The sequence below is a fragment of the Theropithecus gelada genome, chromosome 2, assembly GCF_003255815.1.
Source record: "Theropithecus gelada isolate Dixy chromosome 2, Tgel_1.0, whole genome shotgun sequence".
Taxonomy (NCBI): Eukaryota; Metazoa; Chordata; class Mammalia; order Primates; family Cercopithecidae; genus Theropithecus; species Theropithecus gelada.
This window is the reverse complement of record NC_037669.1, coordinates 20353856-20377354: the sequence shown is the minus strand read 5'-3', so window position 1 is coordinate 20377354 and position 23499 is coordinate 20353856. Positions and strand designations below refer to the sequence as shown.

Genomic DNA, 23499 nt, shown 5'->3' with positions numbered 1-23499 from the left:
TCAAGAGATTTTGATTTAATTACTCATGTATGCAAATAGTCATTAGGATTTTTAAGAGCTCCCCCAATAGTTCTAATGTGCATTCAAGGTTGTATAGCCAAGCCACTAGTCTAGACTACGTCTAAAGTTTCTTGTGGTACTAAAATTCTAACTATCTGATCTATTGCACTGGGAACTACAACAATTCTTTCTGGCCTCATGAGAAACCATGACCCCCACTACAATCCCCATCACAATCACCTGCACATCTGTCTGGTCTCAACTTAAATGCCACTTACCATGGGAAAGTCACCCATGACCTCCAGGGTAAGTTAGGTCACCCCCATTACACATCCCCATAGCACTCTATATTTCACCTTTCTAACATTTAGCATACCTCAATTTACTTGTTCAATGCCTATATTTCTAGGATTTCCTTCCAAGCTCAATAAGGTAGCACCTCCAAAATTTTACTTTCCACTTGGACACTGTAATGTTTTTATTTTATAGGCAAATAAATTAAAATAGGAATACCACCAAATAAACTGGAAGAATTATATATATAAACTCTAAAAATTTTTAATTTTTAAATTCTTTTTTAAAAGTAAATTTCTGTGCATAATACAGCATGTTATAAAAAACACATACATAGTAAATGGTTACTACTGTGGAACAAAATCATGTACCTATCATCTCACATTCCCACTTTCCCCTCTGTGGCAAAAGCAGCTATAATCTACTTATTTAGCAAAAATCTTCAATATAACACACTATTATTAACTAGAGTCCCCACATTGTATATTAGGTCTTTCAACTTGTTCATCATACCTATTTGCTATTTTGTATCCTTTTGACCTAGATGTCCCCACTTCCTCCCCAACTCCAACCCCAGTATAACCACTGTTTCAAAAGTATACATTTTTAACTAAAGAATCTTTTAAAAAACGTTTATAACCACAAAAATAAAATAATAATTATGGCTCAAACAACCTTCAAAATTATTTGAACCTTTTACTTTACCGCCAAAGTAAATGTAGCAACTTTAGCTCAAGGCAAACCAGACCTGTATTCACTTTAAAAAACTACAATAACTAAATCATATTTTACCTGGGAATGTACTTATTCATTATGGCATAAAAGCAGTTGTATAAATCGCTGCGTGGCAGTTGAAGATGCACCAATGGTTTGAGTAGATGTATCCAGCTAAGGGATGTGCTATATTTAATGTTACGTGATTTACAATAAAAGGTAATTACAGATTCAATATCCAAAAGTAATTCTGTTGCCTTCTCCTCTGGCACTGAAAGCTGGTCTAGAAAATAAATGTTAAAAATAAAGTTACCCAGGGCCTGTTAGAGGCTGTTATTGGACATAACACTTGTTTACAAATATATAATACTATGTTAGTGCATTTAGAGAAAGACAAAGTGAAACTACATGAAAGTATATTTTCCCTTACACTTAACAATCATTGGTTCACAGATCCAAAATCCAAGGAAAACACATAGTCGAAACTCTTTATAACAGCTCCCCGCCCCCCCTTTTTTTTTTTTTTTTGAGACAGAGTTTAGCTTGTCACCCAGGCTGAGTGCAATGGCACGATCTTGGCTCACTGCAACCTCCACCTCCGTTTCAAGTGATTCTCCTGCCTTAGCCTCCCAAGTAGCTGGGATTACAGGCAACCACCACCACACCCAGCTAATTTTTGTACTTTTAGTAGAGACAGGGTTTCACCATGTTGGCCAGGCTGGTCTCGAACTCCTGACCTCAGACATGAGCCACTGCGCCCGGCCTTCTAACAGTCTTTTAACTTTAAGACAGTTGTTTAAAGAAAATTAAGAATAACAGTTTCACTTAAGCATGTTTTCTTTACCTAGTCCATTGAGAGAGAAGGGAAAGAAACAGAAGACTTCTATACATTCAGTATTTACTAAACACTAGCACTTAGTAATACCTCACCTATATATATGTCAAACATAAGAATGGCCATCTGAATTAAAGGGATAGGCAAAGATAGGCATAGCCCGTATTCCTGGGAAGCAAAACTGTTTTCTAAACAGATGATCACCTACCCCATGATGGGCAGCTGTTGCTATAACTCTGGCAAGAAGAGGGAAAGGAATTCATTCTCCACTACCAAATTCTCTTTCTTTTGTCCACACCACGAATAATGTTTCTGGTGTGCTTACCACACACAGGCCTATCAAGCCAATAATTTAACTAAAATATGATGGAAAGAGAAACAAAAATACAACAAAGCACTAGAAATGAATTTAAAAGAATAAACTAAATTGATCTACATTGTGAATTGAAATAGATGTTGTGGGTGATTGGAAACCTATTCAATCACAATTTATAATACTTTCTCTATAGCAGACCACAAACTATGATTTATAGATAAACTTGTGCAACAAAGCTCCTCTTTAATTTGAGGGCTGTATACAATCATACAGATCTTTAACTATACAAAAATCAAAGTCAAGACTACAACAAACCCATAAATGTACACGAAAAATCTAACATATAATGCAAAAGAAACAGTAAAAACTAGGTTATTGTGTTTGTTTTTTTGAGACAGAGTCTCACTCTGTGCCCAGGATGGAGTGCAGTGGTGCGATCTCAGCTCACTGCAACCTTTGCCTGCTGTGTTCAAGCGATTCTCCTGCCTCAGTCTCCCAAGTAGCTGGGACTACAAGGTGCCTACCACCACACCTGGCTAATTTTTGTATTTTTTAGTAGAGACAGGGTTTTGCCATGTTGGCCAGGCTGGTCTCCAACTCTTGACCTCAAATGATTTGTCCACCTCAGCCCCTCAAAGTGCTGGGATTACAGGCGTGAGCTACTGCACCCAGTCAAAACTACGCTCCCTTAAAATCAATAGACAATATTTCATAAGAATTTCAAAAGAAAAGTTCTAAAGCTATTTACAAGCCTTTTTCATATTCTGAAATTATAAGAAAATAATTCTGAAGAGTGATTCCTCAACCCAAAAATTATTTCCAAAATTTAACTCTGCTTGAAAATGATTATTAAACTTACCAATAAATTGCAGGCAATCTTTGTGAATAGTGTTCTGTTCTGGCAAGTCTAAAACACCATCCCATGATGCCAAACTATCACCTTTTCCTGCAACATTCAGAGCAATCTGGAAGAAAGATTTAAAAAGCGACTAGTTCATATGTTATTCCTCATTCTTGGAAAATATGCTGTAATAATTAAAGGCCTGAATTTAAAAATAATAATAAAGATTACAATTAAGGTATCTATACTCCACCAAATGTTGAGTATTTAGCCATGTCACAACCAGCAGAATTATTTTAAATCCTCCTACATTAGATATTTCTTCATGTTGATTCAGGGAATACAATAAATTACCCAAAATATTTATATATTTAGATATGTAAATTTACACAAGCAATCATCTTTCCTGTTTTTTTAAAATGTAAAAACAACAGAATGTACTGGCAAAGAAAAAGTACATCTGTGCCATGTATATTTTAAAATTATACAGAAGAATATTTAATAAATTGAGAAAATGTTTTTGCTGTTTTGTAAGGTTTTTTTAAAAATATAAAATAAACTGTGTTGATTTAAAGAATCTTAAGTGACATATCCAAATGCAACAGGTAGGCCTACTAGAATTCAAATTTAGACAAATCACCTATAAAAACACATGTATGAGACAACTGGAGAAATTATCTTATGATGTTAAGGAATTACCAGTCTTTTTTTTTTGAGACTGAGCCTCGCACTGTTGCTCAGGCTGGAGCATAGTGGCATGATCTCGGCTCACCACAACCTCTCTGCCTCCCGGGTTCAAGCGATTCTCCTGCCTCAGCCTCCCAAGTAGTTGGTACTACAGGCACCGGCCACCACACCCAGTTCATTGTTGTATTTTTAGTAGAGACGGGGATTCACCATGTTGGCCAGGCTGGTCTCAAACTCCTAACCTCAGGTGATCCACCCACCTCAGCCTCCCAAAGTGCTGGGATTACAGGCGTGAGCCACTGCACCTGGCCAGGAATTACCATTCTTTTAAATGTTTCAGACTTTTAGTATGCTAGCAAGGATTTGCTTTAAAACAGTCCAGTGAGTCAGATGTGGAGGAAAGGATGAGGATACTAATCAAACAACATTCGCTAAATGTTGATACCAGTTAAAGCTGGGTTATAGGCACATGGGAGTTCATTATACACGTTCTACGCTTTTGCATGTACTTAAACTTCTATAATAAAATGTTCAGAATGTTATGTACAGTTTTAATTCCATTTCTGTTACGTATATGCATAGGGCAAAAAGGTAAAAAGGTAAGCACCAAGACCTTACGTGTTTTACCTATAGGTGGTAGATAACAGATTTTTATTTTATCCTTTGTGGTTGTTATGTCGTATATGTTTCCAAAAATACATGTATTTCTTTTATAATCATAACAACATCTTAATTCAAAATTAAAAAAAATAATAATACACACGCACTGGTGAATAGCTGAATAGAGGAAAACAAAGGGAAAATTTCCTATAACTCCAACAGCCAGAGGCATACTTTTTCTTTTTTTTTTAAACATTGCTATGATCTGTATCTGCAAATATACATCCTATTTTACTCACTGATTGTATCTTGTTTCACGAAACAATTTTCATAAATATCACTTCTTTTTGTTTGTTTGTTTTGAGATGGAGTCTCACTTTGTCACTCAGGCTGGAGTGCAATGGCGCTATCTCAGCTCACTGTAGCCTCACCTCCTGGATTCAAGCAATTCTCCTGTCTCAGCCTCTTTGTAGAGATGGGGTTTCACCATGTTGGCCAGGAGGGTCTTGAACTCCTGACCTCAGGGGATCCGCCCGCCTCAGCCTCCCAAAGTGTTGGGATTACAGCATGAGCCATTGCGCCTGGCCCCATAAACACCATTTCTAATGGCTACAAAAGCATATATTACACTCCAAAATCTAAACCATTATTGTTAAATATACCAAACACTACAGAAACACACATTTTAATAAGCTACTGTTTGATAAATCTTCTAGATGTGGCATGCTCATAAGATAATAAAGTTTTCTGCAACTAAGACAGCTGAAGCAACAAACTTTTAAAAATATTATTCTTCAATGATTACATTTTATTCATTTTAGTTTCTAGTTACCTTCCAAACTTTGGCCCTCAGATCAGCAGGCAGTGGTCTTCCTTGAATTATATTTCTCAAAGTTTCAAGATCACAACCTCCTGCTTCCAGAGCTTCTTCAAGATCTTTTTCCCTAAAAAACAAGTCCTATTTATTAAAATAAACTTTACTTCATACTTTTTCTTATTCAAGATTCATTTATAAGCATGGCCTATTAAAGGCTTGTCTAAGACACAAAAGTTCTCAGCAGCCAAAATGTAATGCCAAGGCATACACAACATGTTTTCTTGGTGGGAAATCTCAGGCTTCATATAGTCAATTTACTCTCATTTTACCCTTAGTTCTAACCAGTTTCGTTGTCTTTTCCTAGATTACTTTAAAGAGGAGATGGGGTAAGCTGGCTGACAGCACTGTGAAGTCATAGTAATAATAGTGTTCCTAGCAGTGGTAATGACTTTACATAGCAACTATGTGTGGGGCACTATTTCAAACACTTTATGTGTTCTTTTTAATCCTTATAACAATCCCTATGAGGTAGGTTACATTACCGACCCCACATACAGATGCAAAAATGGAGGCAAAGAAGGGTTATAGACATTTAGGGGACAACTGAAGAAATAACTTTATTGGTATTAAAAAGTTACTATTCTTTCAAGGTGTTTACCAGTATTATGGTATATGGTCACATGTCATATTATGGTCACATGTCATATTAGCAGTAGAGCCAGCATTCAAATTTTAACAGTCTGGTTCCTGAATTCATGTTCTTAACATTATGCTCAATTCAGTCAAGAATTCAAAACACTGCAGCCTGAGACTATTTAGTAAATGACTATATCAATATCATGCCTAGAGCAGTGCCTAGCTTAAAATAAGTATTAAATAAATGTTAGAGGGGAAAAACGATCTATTGGTATATTAAAGAAAAAGAATAATATCACATCATCTACCGGGGAATCTGTCCCCAATATTTCAACATAGGTTCTTTCTATTTTCCATAAGTGTTGGCTGGCTGAGAAATAAAGAGAAAGAGTATAAAAGAGAGGAATTTCACAGCTGGGCCACCAGGGGTGACATCACATATCAGTAGGACCGTGATGCCCACCAGAGTCTCAAAACCAGCAGGTTTTTATTAAGGATTTCAAAAGGGGAGGGGGTGTATGAACAGGGAGTAGGTCACAAAGATCACATGCTTCAAACGGCAAAAAGCAGAACAAAGATCACATGCTTCTGAAGGCAAAAGGCAGAACTCCTGATATCTATGTTCAGCGGTGCACATATTGTCTTGATAAACATCTTAACAGAAGAAACAAGGTTCAAGAGCAGAGAACCAGTCTGACCAAAAATTTACCAGGATGGAGTTTCCCAATCCTAGTAAGCCTGAGGGTACTGCAGGAGACCAGGGTGTATCTCAGTCCTTATCTCAACCACATAGGACAGACATTCCCACAGCGGCCATTTATAGACCTCCCCCCAGGAATGAATTCCTTTCCCAGAGTATTAATATCAATATGCCTTGCTAGGAAAAGAATTTAGTGATATCTTCCCTATTTGCACGTCTGTTTATAGGTTCTCTGCAAGAAGAAAAATATGGCTCTTTTTGCCTGACCCCGCAGGCAGTCAGATCTTATGGTTGTCTTCCCTTTTTTCCTAAAAATCGCTGTTATTCTGTTCTTTTTCAAGGTGCACTGATTTCATATTGTTCAAACACACATTTTACAATCAATTTGTACAGTTAACACAATTGTCATAGTGGTCCTGAGGTGACGTACATCCTTAGCTTATGAAGAAAACAGGATTAAGAGATTAAAGAAAGACAGGCAAAAGAAATTATAAAAGTATTATTTGGGAACTGATAAATGTCCATGAAATCTTCACAATTTATATTCCTCTGCTGTGGCTCCAGCAGGTCCCTCTGTTCGGGGTCCCTGACTTCCCGCAACAATCATCAAGTAAATTACCAAGCAGTTTTGTTCAGTCTACTATGTTTAGGAGAAAAGTATGAATTTAATTTCATTTGTATAAGGTAAAAATAATTAAAAGAATACTTTTACAAAGGTATATATTGTTTTCTAGCCAGAAAATAACCAGTTAAATTATCAATTCTGGCCGGGCCCAGTGGCTCACGCCAGTAATCCCAGCACTTTGGGAGCCCAAAGTGGGTGGATCACAAGGTCAGGAGTTCAAGACCAGCCTGGCCAAGAAGATGAAACCCCATCTCTACTAAAAACACAAAAAAGTAGCCAGGCATGGTGGCAGATGCCTGTAATCCCAGCTACTTGGCAGGCTGAGGCAGACAACTGCTTGAACCCGGGAGGCAGAGGCTGCAGTGAGCCGAGATGGCGCTACTGCACTCCAGCCTGGGTAACAGAGTGAGACCCCGTCTCAAAAAAAAACAAAACAAAAAATCACTCAATTCCTTAGGAATTTTCAAAAACTGAGGTTTCAGTCACTGTTTACGATTTCAGCACACATTAAAAATCTGTACAAATTTTTAAGAGCTTCATGACCTGGACAACTTATAACATTCCTTGAAGCAGTCCAAAAGGCAGTTCATCTCACTAGGATCAGGAAATCAGGATTTTTGTCCCATTTTTGTGGTTCTGAAGAAAATAAATTACTCCCACTCTTCATTTTTTTCAATAAGACAATGAAAACCTCTCCATTGATAGGCATCTAAGAATATTAGTTTAAATGTACATATTTCATAAAATGTTGCTCTCCTAAGGGAAAGGAATTACATGAAAATGTAATCACATAGGATCATATTCAACAGAAAAGTACTTGTTGAATTTGAAAGGTTCCTTGACAAAGCTACTACAAATTCATATGAACAGAAGATAACTAGTGACCACACAAGAAACACTTAGTTCTTTTGCTATATGGTCACCGAAGTGTTGGAAGAGAGAGGTAGAGAAAAAGATTTCAAGTCTACTGTTGAGAGACAGTTCAGGTCTACAGCTGATAAACACTGGGGTTTATCTATTCTCTTCTGGCCAAAATGTACAAGGCAGGCTGTTAGTAACCATGAAACAAAGAAAATTTAATGGCATCTTTGGTGAAAAAATACTATATATTTAAACAGTCAAATGTATCAAATAATGAGGGACTAAAAACACTACTTACTGAAATGAAATTATTTTACTAGATGAATGAAGAATTAGAATTGTTCACTTTTTAGTGCAAAATTCTTTTCTTTTTGAAATAATTTTGCCAAATCCCTTACTATTCCCGAGAACAAAGCTTGTATTTTGTTGCAAAATGCCCAATCCTCAAAGTACTTTTAAAATCATAACAATGTACAAGCACATCTCTGTTGATACAGCTGCTGTTGGATTCTTTGATGCTGTCCCCAGGGAACCACGAATGTGCTCTCCAGCAGTAGAACCATCAGCAAGGGCTCCTTTGAAGACCAGAAAATGCTACACCCTAAGTAGTAAAAGATACTTCTTACAAACCTAAATAATTAAAAGTAACATGATTTTCTGAACAAGGCATCCAAAGGTACAGTTACTAGACCTTCGACAATATAAATGTGCTTATAAAAGTAGTAAAGAGCTGAAAATTGTTAAGGTAAATAATTCATAGAAGGATCAAGCAGAGATAAGAATTCTACGGCATTTAGCTCTCTCCTCTTCCCCTAAACCAAGTTTCTACTTTTTAAACAAGTAATACAATTCTAGCACACAAAAGCAAAATCCATATCTGGTGTGGTATGAGTAGGTGGACTGTTTTGTTCAGTCTTCTTAGACCTTACAGCAGCTTCTCACTGACCTTACAAATTAAAGGTTGGTACAGTTACACTGGACATCCAGACAAGGTTTTAAAACAGAAAAGTACAGGCCTTCTCCATTTATTCTAAGAAATACAAAAAATAAGCAAAACTACCTACTTTGCTCAAAAGTTCAGGACAGACCAAATCCAATGCTTCTGAGGTTGGAAGGAAGGAGAAACTCACCTCCTCCTGACTCTGTGACTTTTAAACTATTAACATGTGTTGGTATAATACCACAGGTTCCTGTCATGATCTATCAATAGCATATTTTCAAAACCTAAATAAAACATAACAGAATATCCCCTCACCTGATGTTGTATGATAAAATCACCTACTCTAAGCATTGTAGCCCAAGTTGCTTCAGAATTACAATGAGGCAAACAATGTCACTAGATTTACATGGAATTAGTTTAATGTTTATACTCAAGCTAGCAAATGAATTGGATTTTTCTTCTTCTACCAAATGGTGAATAACATATGGAAGCATTTGCACAATGTATGGGAGAAGGAAGCACGAATTTTCAAGCACTACCAAATTTAATATGCATTTCCAAATGCTTCTATAATTAACTAATTCATTATTAGAAATTTTGTAATTTTCTGAATAAACCATATTGAATCATACAAAAATTATGATTTTTAAAAGCAATTGGATTACATATATTTTGTTCCTAAAATTTAAAAAGTTACAGAAAATCTCCCACTAGCAAAAAATGACTATATATTAACATTTTTCTAAATTTGGTTTTCCTCCCAACCATGTTCTAAAAACTTATTTTTCCCATCATTTCAAAATTTATGAAAACTGTTTAAATGTACACACTCTCTCGCCAAACAGGGCACAAAAACAAGAAACAAAACTTAGTTCATCCCCTTTTTTTTTTTTTTTAACAAGTATCTTTCTTCACTTAAAGAAACCCCATACCCATTAGCAGTCACTCACTATTCCTCCCCACCAGCACCTCCTATCCTGCCCCCAGCCTCTCCCAACCACTGATTTACTTTCTGTCTCTACATATTTACCTATTCTGGATATTTCATATAAATGGAATCATATAATGTGTGGCATTTATGCCTGGTTTCATTTAGCATAACATTTCAACATCTATCCATAATGTAGCATGTATCAGTACACGCTTTTCATTGCCAAATAGTCCACTGTATATGAATATACCATATTTTACTTATCCATCCATCACATAATGGGCTTTTGAGTTTTTTCAACTTTTTGGTTATTATAATTATCTTAATTTTGAACATAAGTATCAGTAGTTCAACTGGTAAAGTGTATGATACATATGTATTATTTATTAATTATTTATTCTTCAAGAGGTCTGAAAGAATTTAAAGATCAAGTCTATTAAAACCTCACTCAAAAACCAAACCCAAACCAGGCCAGGAGCAGTAGCTTACACCTGTAATCCCAGCACTTCTGGTTGGATGGCTTGAGCCCAGGAGTTTGAGACCAGCCTGGGCAACATGGAAAAAATCTGTTTCCACAAAAACTACAAAAAATAGCAAGTTGTAGTGGTATGCGGCTGTAGTCCCAAGTACTCAAGAGGCTGAGGCAGGAGGATCAATTGAGTTCAGGAGGCAGAGGCTGTAGTAAGGCCAAGATCACACATTGCACTCCAGCCTGGGCTACAGAATGAGACCCTGTCTCAAAACACAGGCTACAGAACAAGACTTTGTCTCAAAAAGCAAACAAACAAAAAACAATAAAACCAAACCAAAGAACCCGTCACGCTCATTAGGATGACTACTACTTTCAAAAACATAAAATAACAAGTGTTGACAAAGCTGTGAACTCTTGTGTACAGTTAGTGGAAATGCAAAATGATGCAGCCACTATGGAAAACAGTATGACAGTTCCACAAAGAATTAAAAATAAATGTCCCATACAATTCAGCAATTCCATATCCTGGAATATCTGAAAGAACTGAAGGCAGAGTCTGAAAGAGACTTTTGTATACACATGTTCACAGCAGCATTATTCCCAGTAGCACAAAGGTGAACGCAACCCGAGTGTCCATTCACTGAGGAATGAATGAAGAAACAAAATGGGGGGGTGTACTTTATGTACAGATATAACGGACTATTATTCAGCCTAAAAAGGAAGGAAATTCTGACACATGCTACGACATAGGTAAACTTTGACAACATTACGGTAAGTGAAATAAATCCGTCCCAAAAAGACAAATACTATACAATGCCACTTATATGAGGTACTTAGAGTAGTTAAATTCAGAGAGACAGAAAGTAGAATAGAGGTTATCAGGGCAGAGGGATGGCAGAATGCAGAGCTCTTTAACAGATACAAAGTTTCAGTTCTGCAAGATGAAAGGAGTTCTAGAGATTATATGCACAACAATGTAAATGTACTTAATACTAATGCACACTGAAAAATGGTTAAGATGGTAAACTTCTTACATTATGTATACTTTACCACAATTTAAAAAATCAGCTCTAATGTATGATAAAAATTCATAAATTTGAGCTTCAGTGTCAGATCCGGGTTTCAATTTTGGCCCTTCAACAGCCATGTGACCTTATAAAAGGAAAAAGCACCACGGTGCTTATCTTATAGGGTCAGTTAATGCTTAAATAAGTTTCTGAACACAAAACATTCAGTGCAATGCTTGGCTACATAATTCTTTAATAAACAGAATCCATGAATACTATTACTTTTGTTATTATTACTGAACAACAGCTTACTTTCTTAAAATGACTTTTTAATAATCATTTTAGACAATTTTGCCAATGCGTTAAAAAAATTAAAAACCAACCACAATTCCATTACCCTGAGATAATCACTTTTTGTTAATTACTTTTCAGTTTGTCATGTATGTATTTACAGACATATATATTTATAGACATATATATTTATAATAAACTCAATTACACTGAAAATATAATTTTGAATGGTATTCCCTGGGTTTTATTCTGGGGTTTTCATAGTTTTTAGATTTCCATCTTGAGGTGATTTTTGTATACAGTGTAAAGGGGTCCAGTTTCAATTTTCTGCATATGGCTATCCGGTCATCCCAACACCATGTATTAAATAGGGAATCCTTTCCCCGTTGCTTGTGTCAGGTTTATTAAAGATCAGATAGTTGTAGGCGTGCAGTCTTATTTCTGGGTTCTCTATTCTGTTCCATTGGTCTATGTGTCTGTTCTTGTACCAGTATCATGCTGTTTTGGTTACCGTAGCCCTGTAGTGCAGTTTGAAGTCAGGTAGCATGATGCCTCCAGTTTTGTTCTTTTTGCTGAGAACTGCCTAGGCTATTTGGGCTCTTTTTTGGTTCCATATGAATTTTAAAATAGTTTTTTTAGTTCAGCGAAGAAAGTCAACGGTAGTTTAATGAGAACAGCACTGAATCTACAAATTGCTTTGGGTAGTATGGCCATTTTAACAATACTGATTCTTCCTATCCATGAGGATGGAATGTTTTCCCACTTGTTTGTGTCATCTCTGGAGGTCATTACCCCTAGCAATCTAAGGCAGGAAGGGAAAATGAAATACTGCATGTTCTCAAACATATTACTTCTTTGCTTAGCGTATTAAGTAACTGCTACTTAAGAAAGGATACTTTACAGAATCATTAAGTAGGAAACAACGTGGCATATGTGCTACTTTAAACTGTTTCATTCTAGCTCTCCAATACTTAATATTGCAAGTATAAACAGGCTAAACAAGTTCAACTTATAGCTGACAACAAACTGTATTTTAAAAGTTTTCAGTATGATAAACTTGGAAGTAACATAAAAGATATAAAAATATGTGGCTCAATTTTTGAGTGGAGAAAATAATTAATTTGAGGGAGTAAGCATCCTCCCTCCACTCCCTGTGGATGGAGACAAAGGTAAAGGATGGAAGGGTGGCATGGATTAGTTAGAAGAGTCTTCTTGTGACTTCACTTTATGTCCTCAGTCTTGATTCCATGGCCCAAAACTTAAAGCATATTCTTGACAACACTCTTGACTTCTTCACTCCTTGGTCTTTCTGTTACATTCAGAAAGCTGCAAATTCCTAACATTAGGTTAATCTAACCAGTCTGCCTTCTTTGTTCCTATACTCTACTCACTGTGGGCTTCTTGGGAAAATAAGACAACTCTATGATGCTATCATATAACAATAGTGCCTGGAAATCTCCTATTCACCACTTACTTCAGACTCCTTACCCGGCCACTTTACCTCACGTGACTTTACTTATGACTCCAAAGAGAAAATACAGGCCAGCAGGCTTCTCTTCCCTTTGATCTCAGCCCCCTCCAAAAACAAACAAACAAACATAAGCAACTTATTATTCCAGTCTATTTTCTACTGGCTCTTTCCTCCGAGACAATATGCTCAAAAATTGTCATTAGAAATAGCAATGTTCACCACAAAAACGTCCCCACACTTTCCCTTTCCATCCAGCTACCAAACTTTTGGTTGTTCCTTTCACAAATAATTCTTGACAATATATGTAACAACTTTTCCCTCATCTTAAATTTATCTCTTCCCTCTCTTGCTAACCCCCTTCCACTTCTCATCCCTCTTTGATCCTCACCACTCCATAGGGACCACTCTCTGTATCATCTCCACCTTCTTTCTTAACCAAAACTAAAACACTAAGATATTAATAGAATGTTTTCTGGGTTGGAAAAAAAAAATGTTTTAAATTCATGAAGCCTCTCAGTCTATCAACTAAGCTAAGTCAGCTTTACTAATCTTCAAAATTCTTAAAATTAAATCCTTTTCTGTAATTATAAAAATAATGAAGACTAGCAGTTTTAAAAGGACCAAGTAGGGCCTATAATATATGTAATCACTCTACACTTAACAGCAGAGTACAGAGAAATTACAAAGAAAATCCAGTTACCACATTAAAAAATTAATTTTGTGTCTTAAAGTGATCAAGGTCTAAGATTCATTATTGTTTTCTTAAAATAAAAAAACAAAAGCTACACTACTGGGAAATCAATAAAAGCCCAAAGCCTGACATGTAAACATCTTAAATATGTTATTTCTATCGCATAGGATATTATTCAAACCTGTGAGTCTGCTAACAGTATTAAACAGAGCCAAGAGAAAAAAAAAGAACTCAGAAATCTTCACTGAAAGTACTTCTAGCATTCAAAAATATAACCTGTGATTATCTCCTTTCCTTTAAAGTTTTCACATTTACTTACTTGAAGGGTCCTATATATAAATACAACCTACTTCCCATCAAAAAGTCACCTCTCTCTTTCCCTTTACAGTTCAACTTCCTTGAAAACAGTAGTCTTGACTCAGCTAAACGCTCTCATTCACCCAAAACCTCCATCACTCTACTAAAGGTGCTCTCAGAAGTCATTAGTCATCTTTCTCAGCTCTCGTCCCCTTTACAAACACTGCAAAGTTTGACTGTCTCCTTAAAACACCCTCTTTTAGATTTTCCTCTGCTTTCCTAACCCATATTCTGAATTATTTCCTTCCCTGACATAAGTATTCTTTTATTCAAACCTTCAACACATACGTATTGAGCACCTACTACAGGCTACCCACTGTGTGAGGCACTGGGGATGCAGTACAGAAAAAAAAAGTCAATGCTCTTATGTAGCTTACATGCCAGATGGCTATTCCAAGGTTCTAGTCCAAGTCCTATCATCTAAATCCTGTTGAACAGAGGTAAGAGCGCCTATGAGGTGCAGTTTATTCATATTTGTTTACAATGTAAACCACTGTGAGCACAGATTAAACCCTGACAGCCCAGCTTGTCCATGTATATATCCTAATCAGGTATAAGCTTCTGACCAATTATTTAAAAATGTTCTAAAGTGAACAGCTAATTAGTCATAAGCACTAGCAAACTGTGGAACAGTGAGCAAGCAGTGGCAAGCTGCATGTATTGAATTGTGGTTTCATGGCTTAATTTGTGCCACCACATTTCTGGGGGTTTCTTAATGCCCAGGTAATGAGACATCAGGACCAAAGCTTTGTCTGAACCTATTTTGCTACTACTGTTAGGACGCTGGTTACAAAGTACTACCATAACAAAACTCCTTAATTAGCTCTTGAATATTCTGTATGACATTTGGTAGAAATGAAAAGAGAATAACTTTGTTACATATTCACTTGTACAGTAGATGCGCATGGAGCTCAATGACCACAGTATGTCTTGTGCAACTTATTTTTAAACACCAACCTCAAACCATCAAAACTTTCCAAGTATTTCAATAGTATGATAGCACATTCAGAAAAGAACTTGATAACTTAAAGTCTTGAGAGAACACAATTTGATACAATTTGATAATTGTGAAGTTATCTAGATTTGTGTCAGAATCAGACATGCTTGTTACAAGCATTTTAACAAGTTACAAATTTATATGCCAAGGGGAAAAACACCCATTCACCAGCTTTAAAAAAATTGTAAAACTTTGCATTAGGACCAGATCCACAAAAACAGCTTTGGGAGATTCCCTTATGAATAATGTAATCTTCCCTAGAATTTGTGTTTTAATCATGATCTTGGGCCAAGTAAAGAAGGTGCTAAATCTAGTCCTCTTGGCTTGACAAGCCAAACTTAACAGCTACAGTATTTCATCACTGTATGCAATAGGCAAAAAGAGATAGAGATCACAGAAATGTTATTTTATAAGCTACTAAAATTAACTACAAATGGAACAGGTGTTTTAAATCTTAGATTTATTTTTGATCTGCAATCCATGTAGATCAAATTACACCAACGGTACCAATGGTGCCCCTTTCTCTGCTAAGAAAAGAACTCAGTTGTTGCCTAAGTAAAAAATAAAAAGACAGACACAAAAAAGTTTCTCATAACTACATGCATAATGTTGCAATGCATTTGTTGTAAGATTTTGACTACAAAATTGGAGAGTAATTTCTCTAATGAGCAGTCAACTTCAGCGAGTACTCTAAATCCTTTCTTCTTCCATGCTTTCTCAAAACAAAAATCCTCAACACTGTTCCCTTCTATCTATATATATGGGGTGACTTTTCAGTATTTTTAAGGCACTATGAAATGCATCCTTGTTTTCTTACCCCCAGCATTTGGAAACTAAAAATAGAGTGTATCTTTTGCCTAAGACAGAAAGTGGTATGAAAACAGCAAGAAGTCAGAGAGAGATATTACCTATGTCTATTACAAATTTCCACTTTATCCAAAATGTAACGATAAAAGAAGTGTCACCAACATTCCTTGTCTTGAAACTATCATTTCAGAAACATAGTTGTTATAAAGAAACAACTATAGCAAATGAAGTGACCACACTTTGCAACATATGGACAATTCTCAAAGGTACTATGCCAATGGGGATCATAGTTCGACAAAGAAATACATATTGGGTTTTTTTTTTTAAGCTGGACTGAAATCATCAGAGAAGATTTTTTTTCATAAGAGGATTTCACTGAATTTTATGCTGATGGTTATTAATCTAAATGGAATTCACAAAATAAAGGATTTCTGGTATTCAAATTGCACACATACATGAGACGAATAAATCTTTTGCATCACAAAGTGATGCACAGAGGCTTCAAAACAAAGGTTAGAAACTGTTTAAAGGAAAAATAACACATGTACATTATTATTATTATTAGAGACAGAGTCTCGCTCTGTCACCCAGGCTGGTGTGCAGTGGAGTGATCATAGCTCACTGCAGCCTAGATTTCCCTCGTTAAAGCAATTCTTCTGCCTCAAACTCCCAAGTAGCTGGGACTACAGGTGTGTGCCACCAAGCCTGGCTAATTTTTTTATTTTTAGTAGAGACGAGGCCTCACTATGTTGCCCAGGATGGTCTCGAACTTCTAAGCTCAAGCAATCCTCTCACCTTGGCCTCCCCAAGTGATGGGATTACAGGCATGAGCCACCACGCCCAACGCATAACTATGCTTTCTCATAGAGCTGTTTTAAGATCAAAATGAAACGTTTATATAAGCATTATATATAAAGAGTAATGCTCTATGTAAATGTATAGTATTTTCTTATATAGGTTGAGCATCCCAAATCCAAGAATCCCAACTCCAAAATGCTCCAAAATCTGAAACTCCGGAGCACCAACATGATACTCACAGGAATGTTCACTTAGGCATTATGGATTTCAGATTTTTGATTAAGGATGCTCAACCGGTTAAGTATAATACAAGCATTCCAAAGAGATATTCAACCTGTATCTCCTTGCTAAAATTATTAAATACCACCATAACAACTAGTTTAATGTAACAACTACTTTAAAAAAGAAGCAAACACTACAAGATTCCCACCCAACTATCAAATGCAATGTCAGCTAAAGGATAAGAAAAAACTCCTTTAAGCATCAAGAAAACAGATGAAGACTTGCAACAAATGATGTAATTAGACATTATTTTCTTAACTCGGGTTAAAAAGTTAGGCAGACCCTTAAAACAACTAGACAGTAAATTTCAGAAAATAGGTTTAAGTGGCTCTTATGTTCTTTATTTCTACAAGAAAGAATTTGATTTTATGAGCTCAGTGGAAGGTACTTACTTGCTTTCCATCTGTAATTCTCAATATCGAACTCATTTTAAGCCCTGCCCCTTTTCAAACTGTTTAATCCTATTCTTTTCTGCTAGAGCCTGTAATTTCCAAAATACCAGCATTTAGATATCTTCAGAAGTTATTTTCACACAGTATTCCTAGAGATAAAATGATGAAAAAACTAAAGTGTCCAAGGAAGGCACCATAATGCACTTTCCTGGTCTTAAAACTGTTTCAAATTTTTTTCTAAAACCTTACACAGCAGCTTGAATATAACCACTATTCAGTGAATGTTTGCTGAACTGAGAATGTTTTTGCTAAATTCTATTTTGCTTTTGGACACATGAGAAAAGGCACTGTCTTTATACCAAAAAGAATCCACATTTCAGCACGATGCAGCAGAAATGCTTTGTCAAGCATATTTTCTCAATTCCGTCCAGAAGACTCCTACTGAAAAGTTGGCTGCATACTGCAGTATATTTAACTGGGTGCTCTGAATTGCTCACTATACTTACATAGGGAATGCACTTGCCCCTCTCTGCAGTGAGTATACAGAGATAAAAATGAATTAACTGAAATACATTTATTTAGCATGCAAAAAGCAATCGCTAACTCAAATTATGGATATTAAAACATCCACAGGAAACAAAATCCTAGAAGTGAATTATCACTTAAGAATTACCTTTAGGCTGGGCGTGGTGGCTCACGCCTATAGTCCCAACACTGTGGGGGGCAAGGAGGGTGGATCACCTGAGGTCAGGGGTTCGAGACCAGCCTGTCCAACATGGTGAAACCCCATCTCTATTAAAAATACAAAAATTAGCCGGGCATGGTGGCACATGCCTGTAATCCTAGCTACTTGAGAGACTGAGGCAGGAGAATTGTTTGAACCCAGGAGGCAGAGGTTGCAGTGAACCAAGATCATAAGCTCATGCCACTGCACTCCAGCCTGGGTGACAGAATGAGATTCCGTCTTAAAAAAGAAATTATCTTTAAAAATTATAAAATTTACATTATAATTAAAGACTTTAATGTAAACAGTACGTCTTTTTCATTTCTTTGCCTGCCCTCTAATTATAGTTTACAAAATCAAGTAACTGTCAAATCACAACCCCAATTCAACAAATGAAGTTCATTTTCTCATTTCTTCTAAAGTAGTATCTAGCCTTCCCAGTTTCACAAGTAGACAATGTTCTTCTTAAACAAAGTTACTTTTTCTTTCGTATTTAACATATTTCTTTATTGATTATATCATATTTAAAATTTCAACACTTAGTTCTTAAATGACATTTAAATCTTTTCTCATATTTTAATGATTATTAAACAGGGAGCACTGATAGTACTATTTACAGAGTACAGAAAACTTTGAAAAATAACTTCTTATTCTCAAACAATTGCTACTCACATCTCAGATTAACAACAATAGAAGATTCTTGTGGAATTGATATTTTTACAATTTTAAGAAAAGTTTAGCAATAATTTAAGAAGAGTTTAGCAATAAAAAACACTAAAATCTGAATATTAAGTAACATTTTTTAATTAAACAAACTCCCAATTTCAACAGTTATATAATTAACGTCAAGACCAAAACAATTTTTAAGTTATGACTTTAGATCTTTAGACATTATTTCAGGAAGAAAGTCTTGGAAAATGAGAATATATGTTCAAATCCAGTGCTATTTTTCTTCAATACCAAGAAGGGTAATTACCAATCTTTTCACTGTAACAATTCAACATGTTTAATTTTACAAATCCAGATTCTCACAACTTATATTAATTTTTTTAAATTAAATTCAAATCACTTCAAACTAACTATAAGCATTTTTACAAAAATTTCAGCACACCCTTTGAGCTTACATGGCTGAATCCCAGAGAGCTTGAAAGCCGAGGAATTTTTTGATTACTCTGGCTTTTCATAAAGAATAAGCATTATACTAACAGACAATTCCACAGCTCACAAAAACCCTGGAGTCAGGAAATTTGTATGAAATGACAGCTTAGTATGCTATTGCACATAATTATATGAAAGTCTTTATTCATTCATGCGTACATTCACTCAACAAACATTTACTGAGCCGCCTGCCTTTTATCAGCCACTGCCCTTGAGAAGTTCATTATCTAAAGAGCAACGATAAGTCATGTAATTACACGTATTTTAGTATAACATGTAAGGTGATACAATGTGACATACACAAATTCCTCTGACCTACTCATTCTGATATACATACAATCTAGAACCCTGATAACTAAAGTGTGGTCCATAAACCACCATAATCGGCAACACCCAGAAGCTAGTCAGAAACAGAATCTCAAGTTCCACCTCAAAATCTACTGAATCACAACTACAATTACCTGGGTAGCATTTTAACAAGCTCCCCAGATAATTCCAATGCATATTTAAATTTTCAGAAGCACTGAACTAGAACATAACTGAAAATCAGCAAAAACAATGTCATAGAGTCCACATACTTTTAAGATCTTCAAGATCCATCCTGAGCCTTTTTAAGAATGTATATACAATTTTAACAAGTTCAATGACTTAGTTTCACAGACTAGGAACAAATTAAGAGATACTACTGACAACAAAAAAAGAAAATAGGAAAAAGTTACAAAAAGCAATCTCGAAAAGGGACTGCTGTGTCATTTAGCATAGCAACGATTTGTCTAGATAGGCCCCAAGAGTCTCACCATATTACAGTAACACAAAAGTAATCCACGTTCTCAAACACACCTCCTGTATCTAGACCATAAATTCCTTGAGGACAGACATGTAGTTTTATCCTTAAATTACATTTGTAAACTGAATGACTCAAGTCATTAAGATGAGTTTGAGCTAGGCAGTAAGATATACGATGTATTTTGGAAAAAATTCCATCTGACGGAGTTAAAAACATTTGCTTCAAAAAGAGAGAAAGAAAGAGAGCGAGGGAGGGAGAGGGAGGGAAGAGAGCGTAAAACACCGGGACGGATAGGGCACACCTGTAGTCTCCAGCTACTCAGGAGTATGAGGCCAGTTTGGGCACCATGGCGAGACCTCGTTTCTTAAAACAAAATAAAAAAAGAGTAAAGTATCCCCATTCTATAACCCATTCACCAAGCACTCTAAGAACACAGGCTTTACTGAACCTATGGCTCCCAATCCCAAAGTCTTCCTGACTCTATTCAAACCCTCTTCTGGGGGGACGATGAGAGTGCTAGGAGAAAAAGGAGAAAGATTAGAAGAGGATGGAGGGAAAACAGAAATCACTGACCATGTCAGTGTTCCTCCATTCATGAAAATAAAACCAGCAAAAATACAAAGACACACCAAAGATACAGCAATCCTACAAGAGAACAAATGCTGTCTCTAGTAAACATTCACTCCATGTCCTCTGCCCCTGCGAACCAGGAACATGCTCACAATCCCTCAAACCTAAGAACTCCCCAGAGGCACCTTAACTGTGGAAACATTTCCCCTCATGGCACTCAATGAGCTGGTGAAGGCCAGGTTATGATACAATTCACCGTTCCAAAACAGCAAACTTCAGGCTATAATCAACTAGGTCACTTTCTGAAAAGTGTTGTAATGTCTGTCACTGATAAAAGGTTGTTTTAATTAGTTAAAAACTTTTTTTACTATTTTTCCAGACCTATTTTTCTTTTTTCTCCTGCCATTCTTGCAGGATACCAGAAGCAAAAGGACGTATTTTTCTGCAACTTCTTTCCAACCAGGTAGTTCTCATTCTTACTCTCAAAACAAATTAGTTGCCTTGTCTACGCCCTGGCTTATGCTGTTACTCCATTCAGAGGCCTTTTCCATCTCTTAATCTGATTCTGCATTAATATGTTAGCCCCAAGCCATGTGTGGATATTTAATATCTGAAATGTGGCTAGACCAAACTGAAATATAAGGTAGATGTAAGATGCACATTGGATTTTGAAGACTTTGCACAAAAAAGATGTACAATTATATAATTTTTAAACTAATTACATGTTGAAGTATGTTAAATAGATTATTAAAACTGATTTCACCTGTGTCTTTTCAGTTTTTGTTTTTCTTTGTTTTGAGACGGAGTCTCACACTGTCGCCAGGCTGGAGTGCAGTGGCTCGATCTCCGCTCATTGTAATCTCTGCCTCCCGCGTTCTAGCGATTCTCCTGCCTCAGCATCCTGAGCAGCTGGGATTACGGGCACGCGCCACCACGCCACGCTAACTTTTGTATTTTTAGTAGAGACGTAGTTTCACCATATTGGTCAGGCTGTCTTGAATTCCTGACCTCAAGTGATCCGCCCGCCTCGGCCTCCCAAAGTGCTGGGATTACAGGCCTGAGCCACCGCGCCCAGCTTCTTTTTAGTTTTTAATGCTGCTACTGGAGAATTTTAAATTACAATATGTGGCTTCTATCAGACAGCCCTGGGGTTTAAATCCTACTCATTCTTCAAAGCCTAATTGAAATGCTGCTGCTTTCATGAAGCTTTCCCCCAGTGACTCCAACTGCCCCAGCCCCCACTGCCAACCTCTCGTAATACTTCTAATCACGCTCACAAAGAATGAGATTAATTTTACCTTGTTATACCTCCCCAACTCCAACATAAGCAAGTTGAAGAACAAAAACTACATCTAGATCACCATGAAGTGTTCCTCTGACACCTTGGAGAGCCCAGCGCTAAGGAATGTTTGATGTCTGCTAATGGAGAGCTCAATTTCTTAATTACTAATTATCTATCCCTTTCAACGATTTCCATTTTTTTCCTCTGAGATTAAAGTCGAGGTCTATGAATGTCCTGTATTATTTTTAAAGTGCCCATGAGCTGTACACAAACAATATAACGAACAAGTAAACCCAAAACTAATACATGTGGTCAATACACTTAGATCAACTGTAAAACTTAGACAAGCCTCTAAAGGTCCCTTTTTCAAAAGTGATGTTGTAGAACATAACAATGTACTGTGAGATCAACTATTTCAAAAGTAGAAGCCTTTCCCAAAGATTAACACTGGGTAAGCAATTTACCAAAAAATTATTGGCGGTCCTCCCCCACAATCCCGACTATAAATCAAGTAAGCATGCAAAAGCTTGGGTGCAGCAAGAGCAAAGTCCCACACTGCATCCAAAGCTCAGAAATCGAGCTCTGAGAAACGTGGTAGTAGGGGAAACGACGACTTGCGTGAAGGAGACGCATGATGAAAACTGTTGGAATGAGAAACGAGATAACAGCCAGAATAAAAAAAAGTATACCAGCTACGTGGAAGGGATCCTCCTGGGGTCAACCTCTGAACCCTCAAGCAAAGTTCGCAGTGGTCATTTCAAAACGTCTTTTCTTCATATTGTATTTTAGTGCCTCAGATCTGCATCCAACAAACTTCCGTCTTCAGCCTACTCCAACTCCCACAGCCAGGGACTCCGGCCAAACCCAGCCCTGAAGCCACCCTCTCCAGCACACTTTGGAGACTGACGGACGACATGGGAGGACCGTTATGAGGCCCAGCACCTGGATGACACCCCTCTCCTTGGGAGTCCCGCCCCAGTCCCTCGGGTAGAACCTGGCAGGCAGGGGGCACCCGGCAGGCAGAGGGGGCGGGGCAGGGCACCGGACTTCGCCTAGGACCGGTCTCTCCGTTCTATGCCGACGCCAGACGGCTCCTCGGGGACCGGCAGGATGTTGAGAAGGAAGAATAAAGGGGCACTGGGAATTAGCCCCGGCTTTCACTCACCAGTTGTCGCCGCTCGACGTTGGCAGCGGCAGGACCTCTTCTCCTTCCGCCATTGCTGTTGACGTCCACGTCACTTTGCCGAAAAGTGGATCCCGCGCTGAGACCAACTCCGAGACCCAATGTCGTAAAAGGTCTTCGGAAGTCCAGCACTGAGCTTCCCCAGACGGGAAGAAAGAGGGAGGTGGCAAGGGACTGCAGGAACGCAGCGTCACGGCGTCCCGAGGCCGAAAGGCAGCGTCTTGGGGGAGGAGACTTGGTGGAGGCAGCTGCCCCTCCAAAGACTACATGTCCCAGGATGCCACGGTGCCGCGGACGGGGCGGGGTGGGCGGAGCTCGGTGGGAGCCGTCCCAGTTGGAGGCCTTGTGTGGTAACAGCGTCTCGTTTTGGCGTCCAGTTAGCGTCTTCATTCCAGCTTGGCGTCGAAATTAACAAAGTTAGAATTTAGAGTCC

The 23499-nt window shown here is 37.3% G+C and overlaps 1 protein-coding gene across 3 annotated transcripts in view; it reads right to left on the bottom strand.

The window, feature by feature from the left end:
- Positions 1-23297, bottom strand: part of TBC1D23 (TBC1 domain family member 23) — a 93766-nt gene extending 70469 nt beyond the window's left edge. For all 3 annotated transcript variants that reach the window (XM_025375630.1, XM_025375632.1, XM_025375631.1), the window contains exons 1-4: positions 23049-23297; positions 5120-5231; positions 3019-3124; positions 1087-1291 (exon numbers count right to left, since the gene is read on the bottom strand). In XM_025375630.1, coding sequence (XP_025231415.1) covers positions 1087-1291; positions 3019-3124; positions 5120-5231; positions 23049-23101 — 476 coding nt within the window. In that variant the 5' untranslated portion in view covers positions 23102-23297. The remainder of the gene's footprint in view (positions 1-1086; positions 1292-3018; positions 3125-5119; positions 5232-23048) is intronic.
- Between the last annotated feature and the right edge of the window lie 202 nt (positions 23298-23499).